Source organism: Elephas maximus, chromosome 14 (assembly GCF_024166365.1).
Source record: "Elephas maximus indicus isolate mEleMax1 chromosome 14, mEleMax1 primary haplotype, whole genome shotgun sequence".
Taxonomy (NCBI): Eukaryota; Metazoa; Chordata; class Mammalia; order Proboscidea; family Elephantidae; genus Elephas; species Elephas maximus.
In genome coordinates, this window is record NC_064832.1 from 25,702,619 (window position 1) to 25,717,503 (window position 14,885).

A 14,885-nucleotide genomic window follows, 5' to 3' on the forward strand; every position below is an offset into this window, starting at 1 on the left:
GGTGTCCCTGCTGTTGTACGTTTAGTGAGAGCCTGTGTTTTGGGTGTACAATACTTTTTCTTGGCACACCAGGATTTTTATAAAGCCTTCCTACATTGGGCCCTCTAGGCAGCAAGATTTAGTCACTGTTTTCTAAACTTAGCGAAGCGTAAGAATTACCTGGGGCAGTTTTAAAAAGACTGACTCCTCAACCATATTAGCAGGTGTAGGTGAGACCTAAGCAAATTCCATGTTTGGATAAGGCCGGGAAGCAGATCCTATGGGGGCTTGTCTCCTGGGGATTCTTACCATCAGTGGGTTGGGAACACACTAAATACCAGGGCTTTGTGGAGTAGGGAAAACGGTCCATTAAACAGGGCTTAGTGAATGATTAATCTGCTGGTAGAGAAGCGTTTTTAGAAAGTGAAGGAAAGGTTTTTAAAGACAGTGAGGAAAATGCTAACCAAGAAGCTCTGAGTGATTGGCTAAGTGAGAAGTCTTTAATTTGGGGGGGAAAGATAATTCATTGGTGACTACGGGGTGTTTGGTTTCTTCATGATTGGTTGGCTCTGGTTGAGTGGCTCAGAAGGACTTCCAGCTATCAAGCTGATATAAACCGGACTCTTAGGTCCTAATTAGTGCATTTCAAAGTCTGTGGGTATGTTAACTCTTGAGAAAGGTATGTACCTTACCCGGGAACGTAGGTATGACCGTACCTAGGACACTTGGCATGAGTTTTGTGCAGCTTTGTAAAATAGCCCTGGAAAAATGTCTGAGATTACTGTGAGCTTGGCCAGAATTTATGGCTTGAGTTTGAACGTTCAACAGCTCTCTTCACCGGGAGGCTTGAGAAACCACAGGTTGCTGGGCCCCACTCTAAAGCATCCAGTTCAGTGGGTGGAGAATTGGCATTTCTCACAGGTTTCCAGGTGATGCTGATGCTGCTTGTCAGTGATTGAACCACTGCTGCAGTAGAAAAGGTCCCTGGCTGGTGCAGACAGTTCGTGCTTGACTACTAATTGGCAGTTCAAATCCACCCAGCAGTGCTGCAGAAGGGAGGCCTGCCTGGCAATCTGCTTCCATAAAGATTATTGTCTTGTGCCATTGAGTCAATTCCGATTGATGGCGACCCCATGATTGCAGCCAAGAAAACCCTATGGAGCGGTTCTGCTCTTTAACACATGGGGTTGCCATGAGTCAATTGATAGCTGGCCACAGGCTAGTGTAGTAGAAAGTGCCCTAGGCTGGGTGTTGACAGAATGGAAGAACCTCCTTTGGCTTTATCCCTGCCATCTGTGACCTTGGACAAGTCATTTACTTCTCTCTGATTCAGTTTCAGCTTTTGAAAGTGCGAGGACTGAAGATAAAACTCTTCCAGAAAAGGGGGGTGGGTGGGATACGTAGAAGCTAAGTCTTACTATTAACAGATTGGACCAGGGTGGAATCCTTGTGTTGAAGGCAAAGAACCAAGGCAAAGGACAGAGTGGGGGTCTGACATCATGCAGCCCCAGGAAAGATGCCCTATGCCTGGCACTGCCCACTTGGCAGCACCCCAGCCTGGAGCTTGAGGAAAGGTTTGACCCACAGAGCCGTGCTCAGCAAACATTAGTCTCTAATACACATATCGTGGTACCTGGAGGCTGATGCCGCCTCTTTCTGGGTGTCACAGAGAAAAGCCTCTCGGCTTCCTGCCCCTGGAGGAGTGGGGCTTGAGGGCCGATTTCCAGAATGTTATCTTTTTCTGGCTGTCTTGTGGTTTGGGAAATGCACTCGCTCCACACCAGTGCCTTCTGCCTGCCTAGACTCTTATCCATCAACTCTGGGCCCCTGACCCTTTCTGAGAATCCCCTTATCTCTGCGAGGGAATCTTTTTACAGTGACTTCAGGACCCCCACTTGTAGGGAAAAGCAAATCTTCCAGCTTCATCTTTGTTTTCCGTTTCAAATGCTCTCAAGCTTCTCCTAATGTGAAGGTTGGGGGCTGGAGAGGAGCTCGGTTTTGAACATAGCTGGTATTATTGTCATTATTATTGATGATAATAATAATAACTACTATTTATTGAACTCTTAAGACGCTCCCAGTGCTGTGGTAATGCCAGACATGTTATCCCATTTAGGCTGCACAAGAGACAGCCCTTACTGTTTCCCTTCTGCTGAGGACACCAGAGGTGAGAAAGGATAAGCCAACACAGGAGGTCTCACAGCTATTAAGGGGCAGAGCTGCAATTTAAACCAGGCTGTTCATCCCGAAGCTCTTGTTTTGGCATTTTTATTTCTGAGACAAACTCTCAAGAAGGCTTTGGAATAGTTAAAAGTCTTGCCCCTTGAGCTGGACCAGTAAAGTAAAAGTAGTAGGAAGGGCGTTCTCTGAGCTGCCCTGGACGTTCAGGCGAGCTGCAGACGGTGGGAAGAGGAAGAGCCTTCTTGTTCTCTCAGGGATGTCTGACAGGCTGCGAGACAAGCGGCCTCTGTGGAAATGATTTCCAAACAAACCGCGCTCATAAACATTCCTTGGGCTCTTCACCGGTGTCCCAGGAGAGTAATCGGCAGTTGAACTGTACCAGAGCATGGGGCAGTCTGTGTGTAAACAGGCTCTGTGGGAGGGCTCTGGGTCTCTCGTAGAAACTTCAGGGAAAAGAGCCCTGGTTTACAAAATGGGGGGGAAATCGCTCAGCTCCTGGGGTGAGAGGTGCAGGCTCTGAGGCCCTTCCCTGCCAGTGAGGGGAGAGCTCCGCCCTCAGGGGCTTCCTCCTACTAAGTCCCCCACCACTCAGCCTCTACTTCCTGACTTCCCTTCATCGGCCAGTTTCTTAACCAGGAAATACCAGGAAATGGTGGTAGAAGAGGAATCCCTGGGTGGTGCAGATGGCTGATGCATGCAGTTGCTAACTGAAAAGTTGGAGGTTAGAGTCCCTCTAAGAGGCTCCTCAGAAGAAAGGCCTGGTGATCTACTTCTGAAAAACCAGCCATTGAAGACTCCCTGGAGCTCAGTTCTGCTCTGATACACACGGCGTCACCATGAGTCGGAACTGATTCACCAGCAGCTGGTCCGAGTGGCAGAAGAGATGTTTCACAAGGGAGGAGAGAGAAACAATGAAGGGACTGAGGGCTGCGTCTCTGCAGTGCGAAGCCTTTGTGCAGGTTAGAAAGAGTACCATTTCCTCAGTGTGCTCTGCCGTCATCCGTCAGGGGATCTTGTGGCTCCAAATCCCCTATCGCTCTCCTGTCACTCTGATCTGAATGGCGCCCCCTGGCGTCCTGCATGCACACCCTCAGGGAATGCAGAGCGCAGATAACTGCCGTCATCCTTCATCCCCACCTTGCACATCTCCCCGCTCCCTGTGGCTCGTCTGTAACAGGTGGGGATAGCTGTCCTGCCATGCAATGACCATGATGCAGTGCTTCAGGGGTAGAATTCTCACCTTCCGGGTGGGTGACCCGGAATTGGCTTCCTGGCCAATGCGCCAGGCACAGCCACCACCCCTCTGTCAGTGGAGGCTTTCGTGTTGCCAGGATGCTGGACAGCTTCCAGCAGAGCTTCCAGACTAGGACTAGAATGAAAACCCTATGGATCACAGTGGTCTGATCCACAACCAATCATGGGAATGGTGCAGGATGGGGCAGCGTTTCGTTCTGTTGTGCATGGGGTCACCATGAGTTGGGGGCCAACTCTACACCAGCTAACGACAACAATGGTCTCCAAACCTGCCCCCTACCACCAACCCTGGGTATCAAAGGATTTTTTTTTCCTCTTGTTTTTTTCCTTTATTGTTGTTTCAAAGGGTCCCCCCCTTCCTGGTATTAAAGGGGCAGGAGTCCCCCAGTACTGTAAATGGTTAACGTGCTCTGCTGCTAATTGAATGGTTGAAGGTTAAATGTCCACCCAGAGGTGCCTCAGAAGAAAGGCCTGGCAACCTACTTCCAAAACATCAGCCATTGAAAAGCCTATGGAGCACAGCTCTACTTTGACCCACAGGGGTCGCCATGAGTTAGAATCCACTCAATGGCAACTAACGACAACAGAGAAGTATCAGAGGCCGTCAGGGAAAGGTAGTTTGGATGCCACAAGGTTGGAATCTCCAAATATTTTCAAAAGTTCGGGAAGATAATAGTCAGGAAATCTGGGCCCTGAGAAGTTGGCATTGACGGTGAGACCAGGGAGAGAGGGACGGAGGGAGGCAGAGGCAGGATGGAGCTGGGCAGTGTGCTGGAAGGGACAGAGAAAGCCCACAGTAGAATTAGGATTTTTCCCCTCCAGAGGGGTTAGTGTTCCTGGCTCATTGTGGCCGTTGCTTCTGTGGGCCTGCTATTTCCCAGAGTGGCTATGAATCTGCATCTCAGGACTTCATCCCCGATGACTTGGAGGTCCAAGTTTCTGGAAGAGCCTTCTTGATCCCTGGAGAGAACAGTGACATTGGGAAAGCAACTACCATTGAAATAGGCAGAGAGGTGAGCAGCTAAGCCAGTGTCCCTTGAGCCCGCGGCCAGCCTGCCCAGTCAGCTCAGGGAGAATACCCTGTGTCCCTGGCAGGTCAGGAGGGGCCTGGCCATTGTGGCCACGAGCACTGGACAACAGTCCCTTGGGGTTCACACAGCTGCCGGGTTTCTGAGCTGTGCATGTAGCTTCCAGCTAGAGGTGGACAGAGTGGGTAACTGGAGGAGCCTTCCTCAGTGTTTCATTAATTCACAAGGAGCTTGGGTCCTGCCCACCTGCCACAATGTTTTCTGCTCAAGAGCAGTGAATGCCTGTGGCCAATCCTGGGCATCAGACTCACCAGTGGAACTTAAAGAAAATGTGGACTTCTGGTCCTAGCTTGGGTCCCTGGGTGGTGCAAACGGTTTGCACCCAGTTACTAACTGGAAGGTTGGGGGTTCAACTCCACTCAGCGTCTCCGCAGGAGAAAGACTGGAGATCTGATGCCGTAAAGATTACAGCCAGAGAAACTCTATGGGGCTCAGTCCTACTGTGTAACGTGTGGGGTTGCTACAAGTCAGAACTGACTTGATGGTAACAGGTTTGTTTGTTTTTTGGTACCTAGCCCAAATCTTCTCAATGAGAATCTCGGGGGGTGTTGGGAGAGGTGGGGGAAAGAGAAGCCTGGGAGTCCACCACAATTTGGATGTGGACCCTATTTAAGAACCAGTGCCCTACAATGGTGGCAGAGTCATTGGGAAAAGGACAGTGATAACAGCTGCACGACATGATGAATGTAATCAATGTCCCTGAATTAGACATGTAGAAATAGTTGAATTGGCAAAAGAGAGAGAGAGCACCAGTGCCCCAGAGAATAACTGGAAGGACTTACAGGGAAGAGGGGTGAGGGGGGTTCAGTGCTTGAACTTCCTTCCTCCGTCCTGGTGTCCAGCCTCCAGGGTTGGAGCATGGTAGCTGCTCTTCTACCCTCCGTCCCTTAGTCTGCAAAGTAAGGTTATTCAGTCGACACGAATCTTCCCCTGGGTAAATGCCGGGATTTCCTGCACAACCCCTACTGCCCTAGGTCACGGGTGGCACTGGGGTGGCTAGGACAGTTAGCCACGCCTCTCAGGAACCCCTCCTTTAGGCATAATTGACGTTCCAGCAGAGGTCGGGGAAATAGGCTGAGAATTTATCACCTTTCAAGATACTCAAGATGTCTTATTTTTTTCCTCCCTCTAAAACCAAGGTAGGCCTTTTCCAGGGTAATAGATTACCATTTGGAGGTTTATTTAATTATCTGCCAAGTCAGAGAAGGATTACTGAATCTTAGCAACCCGGGAAGCACTCTAAGCTGCGGTGGGGAGGAGGAGAGGGCTGGCTCTGTGGTCACCCTGCGGCCTCCTGTGGAACTGGCCCCATTTAATCAATCGGGCTATTTTAAGTGAAGAAAGCAGACTGGTAATGGGTACTCCTGAACTGCAGCAGCCAAGGCATTCCCCTTTAAATAAACCTTGACTGATGACAGGCTGGCATCGCTGAAACAGTATGCATGCCATTTACGGATTCAGCCTTTCAGTCACTTCGATGACTCCCGACTACATACTAGGTCAGGGGTTTTCAACGTGGCTGAACATGAGAGTCACCTGGGAGCCTTTAGAAATACCCTTGTCTGGGCCCGTCACCTCTCTCTTCACAAGCTCCCTAGGTGAGTCTCCAGCACAGCCAGGACTGAGGACCCGATGCTGGGGTGCAGAAGTGACCACGCCAACACTTCCCTCCCCATGCTCAGGGACTCTTCACAGCAGGGTGGTCCCAGATGTGCTGTCAGGTAGCCCAGGTAGGCCAGGCGGCCCAGGTAGCCCCGCTGGCCAGACGGCCCCTCACTCCTACCCTCGCTGCTCTACCTGTGCAGAGCACTGGTTCCAGCTAGACTTTTCAGAACCATCTCAGTTTCAGGTGTTCTTTTGGGGAACCCTTGTCTTCACTTTCTTAATTTGGAAAAACTGCTGTCCATGACTAACAGCGGAACCTGTGGGTGGTTTTTTTGAATTCCACCAGGTGGCACAGTTCACCTGGTTTGCGAGATCAAGACAGAGTGCAAGAGGACAAAGGTGAAATCATCGGGAGGTGGTACCCTGGTAACCGGTGAGTGCTCCCCACCCCCTGCGGGGGTCAGCTGCGGGAGCCTGGGCTCCTGCCGAGCTCTCTGGCTTGGCATCGGCTGTGAATGTGCTTCCGCTTCAGACGCAGCCTCAGCAAGGGGAGAGGGAGATGTGATTTCCCAGGCTGGGTTTGACCTGGGATAACTGGGCCACTGAGGGTTGACCCCGTGTCCCTGGGCTGCTGCCACGTTTTCCTGCAGGGCACTGGAGCCCCGTGCTGACACACCAGGGGGGCGCGTCAGTGTGCAGCACACCAAGGGGGACTGAGGCACCGCTGACCTTAAACTGACCCAGTGGCCTTTCACTAAAGAGGAAGCACAAACAGCATTTTGGTCTTGATGGGAGCCACTTTCTAACAAGAGCCATCAGGTCTTGCTCACATTTTGTGGTCTTCGTCTTCTGAGAGGCGGAATCAGGATCTGCTACATAGTTGGTGGGGTCTAGAGCAAAATGGGAGTCCCCGGGTGGTACACCGGTTAATGTAGTACACTAGGCTGCTATCAAAAGGTTGGTGTTTTGAGGCCACTCAGAGGTGCCTAGGAGGAAAGACCTGGTGATCTGCTTGCAAACAATCAGCCACTGAAAACCCTGCGGAGCACAGTTGTGCTCTGACACACACGGGGTTGCCGTGAGTCAGAATCTACTCTGACACACACGGGGTTGCCGTGAGTCAGAATCCACTCGACGGCAACTCGTTAGTGCGAGCTGAGGTGAGTTGTTCAGAGGTAGAATTCTCGCCGTCTGTGCAGGGTTCAGTTCCAGACACTGCACCTCATGTGTAGCCACCCCCCACCTGTCGGCGGGGGCTTACGCGTCACTGTGCTGCTGAATAGGTTTCAGCTGAGCATTCAGACTAAGAGGGACTAGGAAGAAAGGCCTGGTGATATATTTCCAAAAATCAGCCAGTGAAAACCCTATGGATGACAACAGTCCAATCAGCAACAGATCATGGGGATGGTGCAGGACTGCGCAGTGTTTTGTGCCTTGTGGGTGGGGTCACCTTGAGTCGGGGATGGCAGCTAACAGTAGCAAAAAGAAGGACAAAATGAAAATGCAGGGCCCCTGGTGCAAAGATCATCAAGAATTGCCAGACGGTGAGAGCAGAGCATTAAACCAAGTGCGGGGCCCTCCTGGAGTGATGACACAGGCCGTGCACCCTGAACACCCATGGGGAGCTTGAGAGAATGGACCCCTGGGAATGGTCCGCAGTTAACCCTTTGGGCGCTCACAGGCTGACGCTAAAGAACACGGCCCCTGCATTCCCGCCTGGAGCTTCCCCGTCTCTGCTCTGAGCTGGCCTCTCCAGCAGACTCCCCGCCTGCTGCCGCTCCTGGGAATGTTTCTCCACTAACTTCTCCTGACTGCAGGGCCTGTGGGAGGGCAGCTGGGGGGCAGTCACACCTGCACTCCGCAGGCTTGGCCCGTGGCCAAAGAGAAAATGTTATTATTTTTTAAATAACATTATCAAAGCAAGTGGGTGTTTCTTTCTCCTTCTCACAGGTCATCCGTAGTCTCATGCCATCAGATGCTTTACAAAGGCCCAGTGCTGGCAGCCAGCGTGAGGGTCTCTAAATCTTCCTCTAATATCTGCAAGTGCCTGTGTTCTTGAGATGGAAAGCTGGCTGGCTGCCTGCTGATAATTTTCACTTGTGCTGCTGCGGGATGCAACAGGAATACTAATCTCAGGCAACACTGAGGAGGATTCGCCTGGATTCTAGCCCACTTTTGTTTCGGCCACATGGTTTTAAAAGTGGATTTTATCTAGAAAAGGATGAAACTATGGTTCTGTTTATAATATTGAACCATGCTTATAACCAAGTCTACCATCTTAGGAAAGGATATAGAGCTGAAGGAGTCCCCGGGTGGTGGTGCAAATGGTAACATGCTTGGCTGCTAACTGAAAGCTTGGTGGTTTGAGTCCACCCAGAGGTGCCTCAAAAGAAAGGCCTGGCAATCTACTTCCGAAAAAAATCAGCCATTGAAAACCCAATGGAGCATCGTTCTCCTCTGACATACATGGGGTCACCAAGACTCAGAGTCAGCTCAAAGGCAGCTGGTTTTATAGAGCTAAAAGGAAGGCAAGCAGGTTTCCTGGGTGGGGAGGGAATGAGCCCTCTCCCCCAGCCCTTAGAGCTCAGAGGGCCAGGCCTGAGGGTGCCTGTGTGTCCATCCCTCGGGAATATTCCCTGACGCGTTGCCTTTTGCAGGCTTCACCACGGGTCAGTGGCTGGGCCCTGTCTGTGAAGAGCACCACTCCCACAACCTGGGCTAGTCTGCTGTTCCCAGGCAGCAGACACATAGCGTGGCAGGCCAGGAGGAGCTGGGGTTTGGTTTTGCCTCCTGCGTCTGCACTCACTAACTAGTCTTGTGAGTTGGGGTAAATTCCTTAGCCTCTCTGGCCCTCAGTTTCCTCATTTGAAAAGTAGGGGTGTGTCGTGGATTGAATTGTGTTCCCCAGGAGTGTGTATGAAGTTCCAGCCCCGCTACCTCTGGATATCATAACTGCTTGGAAATGGGATTTTTCTTTTGTTTATTAATAAGGCCATACCAGTATAGGGTAGGTCCCAAACCTAATCCCTTCTGAGGTATAGAAAGAGCAGACACACAGACACACAGGGGAAGACAGACGCCAAGGAGCACTGAGGAACCCTGGGACTACCAACAAGGTAGGACCTCCCCCTAGGGCCAGGCCCTGAATTTGAATCTCTAGCCTCCCGAACTGTGAGAAAATAAGCATCTGTTCTTCAAAGCCACCAGCTTGTGATTTTGGTCACAGCAGAACTAGGTAATTGAGAGAGCGTGGTACTACTTTATCTGTTTAACATATTGGTATGTGCACCTATGTCTGACGTTGTATGACAGCTGGAGAGAGACTCAGGTGAGAGACACAGCCCTGTCCTCACCAAGTTCACGTTCATGCATGGGGTGTAAGCAATGGAGCTGTGTGCCTGCCCCGGCCTGCCTGCTCCACCCTGCGTCACAGTGGGGTAGGCGAGTGGATCGGGTGGACTTCTGCTGTGTTTTCTGTCAGCTGGCTTCCGGCTGGGTTTAGCCAGCAGGAGGTATTAGAAGACCGGAAGGTGGGAAGAAGGGGTACGTGCTTCCCTAGCAATGGCTGAAATCTCTGTGGCTCCACCTTCTGGCCAGTGACCCTGGCTCCTGGGCTCAGGCCACACCCATCCTCCCTTTGTGCCAGAGACTAGGGCTGATAGTAGCTTCCTGCTGTTGCTGATCTCTGGGTTCCTGCACCATACCTCTTTCAGTTCTCACCTCCCTTCTTTTCCTGGGTAACCAATCCTTGCATTCAATTCTGTCTGTTGAAAGTGGTTTCTGTCAGACCCTGCCTGAAATAGCATGACAGATGCCACGACACAGGAAGTTCTGGGTATCATAAGAACATATAACTCTCAATTAATAGGAGCAGCTATTATTATTATTGGTGTTATTGTTTACGGTAATGTTATTATCACTCCCAACCTCACATTCTCTGCTTCGAGTTCCCTAGTTCTCTCTTTAATACGTGCTGCTGTTGTTAGCTGACGTCGAATCGGCCCCTGACTCATGGCCATCTGAGGCACAGTGAAACTAAGTGCTGCCCAGTCCCGAGCCATCTCCATGGTCATTTGCAGATTGGACTGTTGGTTTTCACTGGCTAATTTTCAGAAGTAGATCACCAGGCCTTTCTTTCTAGTCTGTCTTGGCCTGGGAGCTCTGCTGAAACCTGCTCAGTATCATAGCAAGATGCAAGCCTCCACTGACAGGTGGTGGCTGCCATGAGGTGCACTGGTTGGGAAGGAACGCTGGTCTCTAACGCAGAAGGCGGGAGCTTGACCACTGAACCACCACTGTTGCCTAAGTGGACTGGGAAGCCTGTGAGCCCTGGGAGCCACAAGAGACATGTGGAGCCGTGAGGACACCGGAGGGGTGGTCCTGCTGCATCAGGGGTGGAGATCAAAGGACTCAGGAGAGCAGGAGAGTCTGGGCAGGTGTGCAGCTGGCCAGCTGAGCCAGGTAAGCATGGACAACCTGTGCGCCAGGTAAGGTAATGCTGTATGGGAATCTGACCTTGTACACTGGTATGGGGAGGTAAGTATGCCAAGGTGATCTTTCTGGAAGGCCGTGCGTGGCACCAGGCTTGGGGACAGGAATGCCTGCTCAGCAGCTGCTCTCTGGCACAATGTTCCCAGTGGGCCTCAGGGACAGAACCAGGTGGACCCTCCCTCTTAAACTTCTGGTTGCAGTTCTTTATCATCTTGCTGTCTGGGTAGAAGGACACCAGACTTTTGTTTGGCAGTTATCTCCCTGGCAACACTTAAAAAATAAACTTTACTTTTAGGATAGTTTTTTTGGTTGTTGTTGTTAGTTGCCGTTGAGTCAATTCCGACTCATGGCAACCCCATGTGTGCAGAATAGAACTACCCCATAGGGTTTTCTGGAAGCCCCAGTGGTGTAGTGGTTAAGTGCTATGGTTGCTAACCAAAAGGTTGGCAGTTCAAATCCACGAGGTGCTCCTTGGAAACTCTATGGGGCAGTTCTACTTTGACTTATAGGGTTGCTATGAGTCGGAATCGACTTGATGGCAATGGGTTTTATAGGGTTTTCAAGGCTATGACCTTTCGGAGGCAGATTGCCAGGCCTGTCTGTGGAGGCGCCTGTGGGTGGGTTCGAACCGCCAACCTTTCAGCTAAGAGATGAGTGCTTAACTGTTTGTGCCACCCAGAGACCAGAGGCCATAGTCCCCAGTTATTCCATCCAACGCTGCTCTAGGTGTTGTAGATGTGATTACCACGTATGATCAGTTGGTTCTAAGAAAGGGAGGCTGGTTTGAGATGCACAGAAAGGCTGTGAAAGTAGCACAAGGAGTTCCCATGCACCCCACCCCCCTCCCCCATTGTTAGCATCTTACGTTAGAACGGTGCGTTTGGCACAGCTAAGGAACCATTATTGGGATAATATTATTAACTAAAGTCCATACTGTGTTCAGATCTCCTCAGTTTTTACCTAATGCTCTTTCTCTGTTCCAGAACACCACATTAGAAGTCATGACTCCTTGGGCTCCTCTTGGCTGTGACAGTTCCTCAGACTTTGCTGGTTTATGATAACCTTGACAGTTTCAAGGAGTACTGGTCAGGTGTCTTATTTTGTAGAGTGTCCTTTGATTGGAATTGGATGTCTTAGGAGTAGACAGGGGCTGTGGGTTCTGGGGAGAAGGATCACAGAGGCACAGTGCCTGGGAACATTTTTTCTCTTGCCCTAACCCCTGACGTGGCTGGAAGGTGCTGTAGGAGTGCCTTATGACTTGCGGGGGATGACTCCATCAACATCGAAACATCAAGGTAAAAAATAGGGCTCTCTACTGCCCAACACACCAGATCAAGGTGGGTTTCCACCTTCTGAGAATTATTGGCTTAGATTCTCGAGCATTCATATTAATATAAAACACAGCCTCATTCCTACACAGAGGTATCTGAGAGCATGTTCACACACCCTTTCCCATTTGCTCCACAGACTCACCCTCTGATGTGGGTGGAACAGTTCTCACAACGTCATCTCAGGACTCCTGGGCCACTCAGCAGCTGGAGGGTGGACAGAATCTCAGCTGAGTTTTGTTCAGTTTCAGGAACCATATTTGTATCCCAGGACTTGAAGGTGTGCAGAGTTGGTACCATGGGGCCCAACGGCTACCCGGCCTTTTCTTCATATAGATCAGCAGTTGGGGATTTTGACACCCATGCACCTGTTCCTAGTTCCTCCTCCCCTGGCCACAGCAGACTTCTGATCTCTCCTTCTGGGTGCTTTCTGGCTTCCTATTTTCTCCCAGTAGGTCCCTAGGCAGTGCAAACAGTTTGCACTCAGCTGCTAACCTAAAGGTTGGTGGTTAGAACATAACCAGCAGCACCACGGAAGACAGCCCTGGCGATCTGCTTCCATAAAGATCACAGCCAAGAAAACCCTATGGAGCAGTTCCACTCTGTAACACATGCGGCTGCCATGAGACAAAATCGACTCAAAGGCAATGGGCTTATTTTCTCTCAGAGGGAGATGGTTTCCGCCGTCTTTTCAGCGTGCCTCATTTCACTAGCCTCCATGGTTTACTGTCTAGGATGGCGACCCTCTTTTCCCTCCTTTTATTTCCGAGACACCTCCAATGCTTCCCGATAGCTCAAGGAAGTTGTGAAATCCTCAAGGAAGAGCTGATTTTAGTTCACTTGATTTTTTGTTTTTTATCCTGGATTTTGTATAAGTGCTGTGTAGCACTGCTGGATGGGAGGAAGTTTCAGGGTGGTTTTGGAGAGGGTCCTAGAATCAAAGGGTTGGGTGTCTGGACCCAGCTTGAAGTCACTAGTACAGGCATACAGCTGAGCCATGTGTGAGTCAGCAGCCGTGTATCTGCTCCGGCTGGGTGAGGGCTTTCACAGACCCTTTTAAAGAGCGTGGGCCAGGCAGACAACACTTTTCCTATTCTTTGAAGGTAGAGGAATATTAACTTGTGCCAGACTTAAGCTGAATGCAAGCTGACTACTTTCAGAGTCATGAAAGTGTGGGATTGCTTCAGTTTTCTCATTCTCCGAGCCTTTCCCTTAGAGTGAGAAAATAATAGGTTTTAAAATCGGTAAAAAGAAATTGTGACAACAAAAAACAGCCGTGGCTTAATTAAAGCTGTCTTTACCTGCGACGAAGTCCCTGGGTGGTGCAGGCAGTTAACATGTTCAGCTGCTAACTGAAAGGTTGGAGGTTCAAGTTTGCCCAGAGGCCCCTTGGAAGAAAGCCCTGGCAGTCTACTTCCGAAAAATCAGCCATTGAAAACACTATGGCGCACAGTTCTACTCTGACAAACATTGGGTGGCCGTGAGTCGGATTCGACTTGATGCAACTGTTTTTTGTTTTGTTTTATTTTAACCTGAGACAGGGGCAAACTGAGGCAGGGCACTGATGTTCTCTGTTTTATCAAAAGAATTGTGGCTGTTGCTTAGATCCTCATCTGCAGTTCAGTGTCCAGTTCTCTGCAGGAGCAGGAATCTCCGTCTTGGGTTGGTGATAGGTTACATGTCTGCTGGAGCTCAGAGGGGACACCCTTGTATCCACTGGATGGTTAGAATACAAGTTTGGGTTCATGTGCTGGGCACAGAGGAAAAGTTATAAACAGCAAACACGCTCAGTCATCCACTATGTGTGTGACTCTGTGTGTACCACCATAAGGTATCTGAGAGCATGTTTGTGCACCTTTTCCCATTTGTTCCGCAAAGGGAAGCACTGGGGATGGTTCCTCCGTCAAGGATTCTCCATCTGCTGGGAGAGGCAGCTGTGCCCAACATTAACCAGACCACACAGCGTCCTGAGCAAGGGCTGGGAGTCACAGAGCAGGTTGTGATCTTACATTTATGATGTGCTTTAGATATTGTCTGAAGAGCAAAATATTGACATGACCCTAGATGTTTCACAGCAGGAAACTATGACACATCCATGAAATGATATATTATGCAGCCATTAAAGAGTATAAGGAAGGCTATAGAAACTTCTTAGACATATCCAAACACCTCAGGAGAATGAATTACTGGGCTTGAAGGCTAAGGACCATAGTCTCAGGGGACATCTAGGTCAACTGGCATAACATAGTTCATAAAGAGAATGTTCTACACTCCTGGTTTGGTAAGTAGCGTCTGAGGTCTTAAAAGCTCGTGAGCAGCCATCTTAGATAAAACTATTGGTCTCTTCCTGTCTGGAACAAAGAAGAAAGAGTAAAGGAAACCAAAGACTCAAGGAAACAATTAGTCCACAGGACTAGTGGCCCATATAAACCACAGCCTCTCCTAGCCTGAGACCAGAAGAACTAGATGGTGCCCGGCTACCACTAACGATCTCTCTGACCAGGGACATAATAGAAAGTCCCAGTTAAAATGGGGGAAAAATGTAGAAAAAGACTCGAATTCATGAAAAAGACCAGACTTACTGGACTGATAGAGACTGGAGGAACCCTGAGACTGTCACCCTAAGACACCATTTTATCTTGGAACCAAAGCTACTCCTAAAGGTCATCTTTAAGCCAAATAATAGATTGGCCTATGAAATAAACAATAGCACCCGTGAGGAATGTGTTTCTTAGAACAATCAACTATGTGAGACCAAATGGGCAATATTTGCCCAAAAGCAAAGATGAGAAGGCAAGGAAACTGGAGAGACAGAAACAGGGAAGAAGGGTGGAAATGGGGAATGTGCTGACACATTGCAGGGAGAGCAAGCAATGTCAGGGAACAAATTATGTATAAATTTTGAATGGGAAACTAATGTGCTGTGTGAACTTTCACCTAAATCATAATAAAATATTAA

The 14,885-nt window shown here is 49.8% G+C and overlaps 1 protein-coding gene across 1 annotated transcript in view; it reads left to right on the forward strand.

Annotated features, from left to right (window-relative positions):
• Nucleotides 1-4,167: 4,167 nt before the first annotated feature.
• The window catches only part of DHRS12 (dehydrogenase/reductase 12), a 68,295-nt gene continuing 57,577 nt past the window's right edge, over nucleotides 4,168-14,885 (forward strand). Inside the window, 2 exon segments of the mRNA XM_049852896.1 lie at nucleotides 4,168-4,180; nucleotides 4,237-4,427. Coding sequence (XP_049708853.1) covers nucleotides 4,168-4,180; nucleotides 4,237-4,427 — 204 coding nt within the window.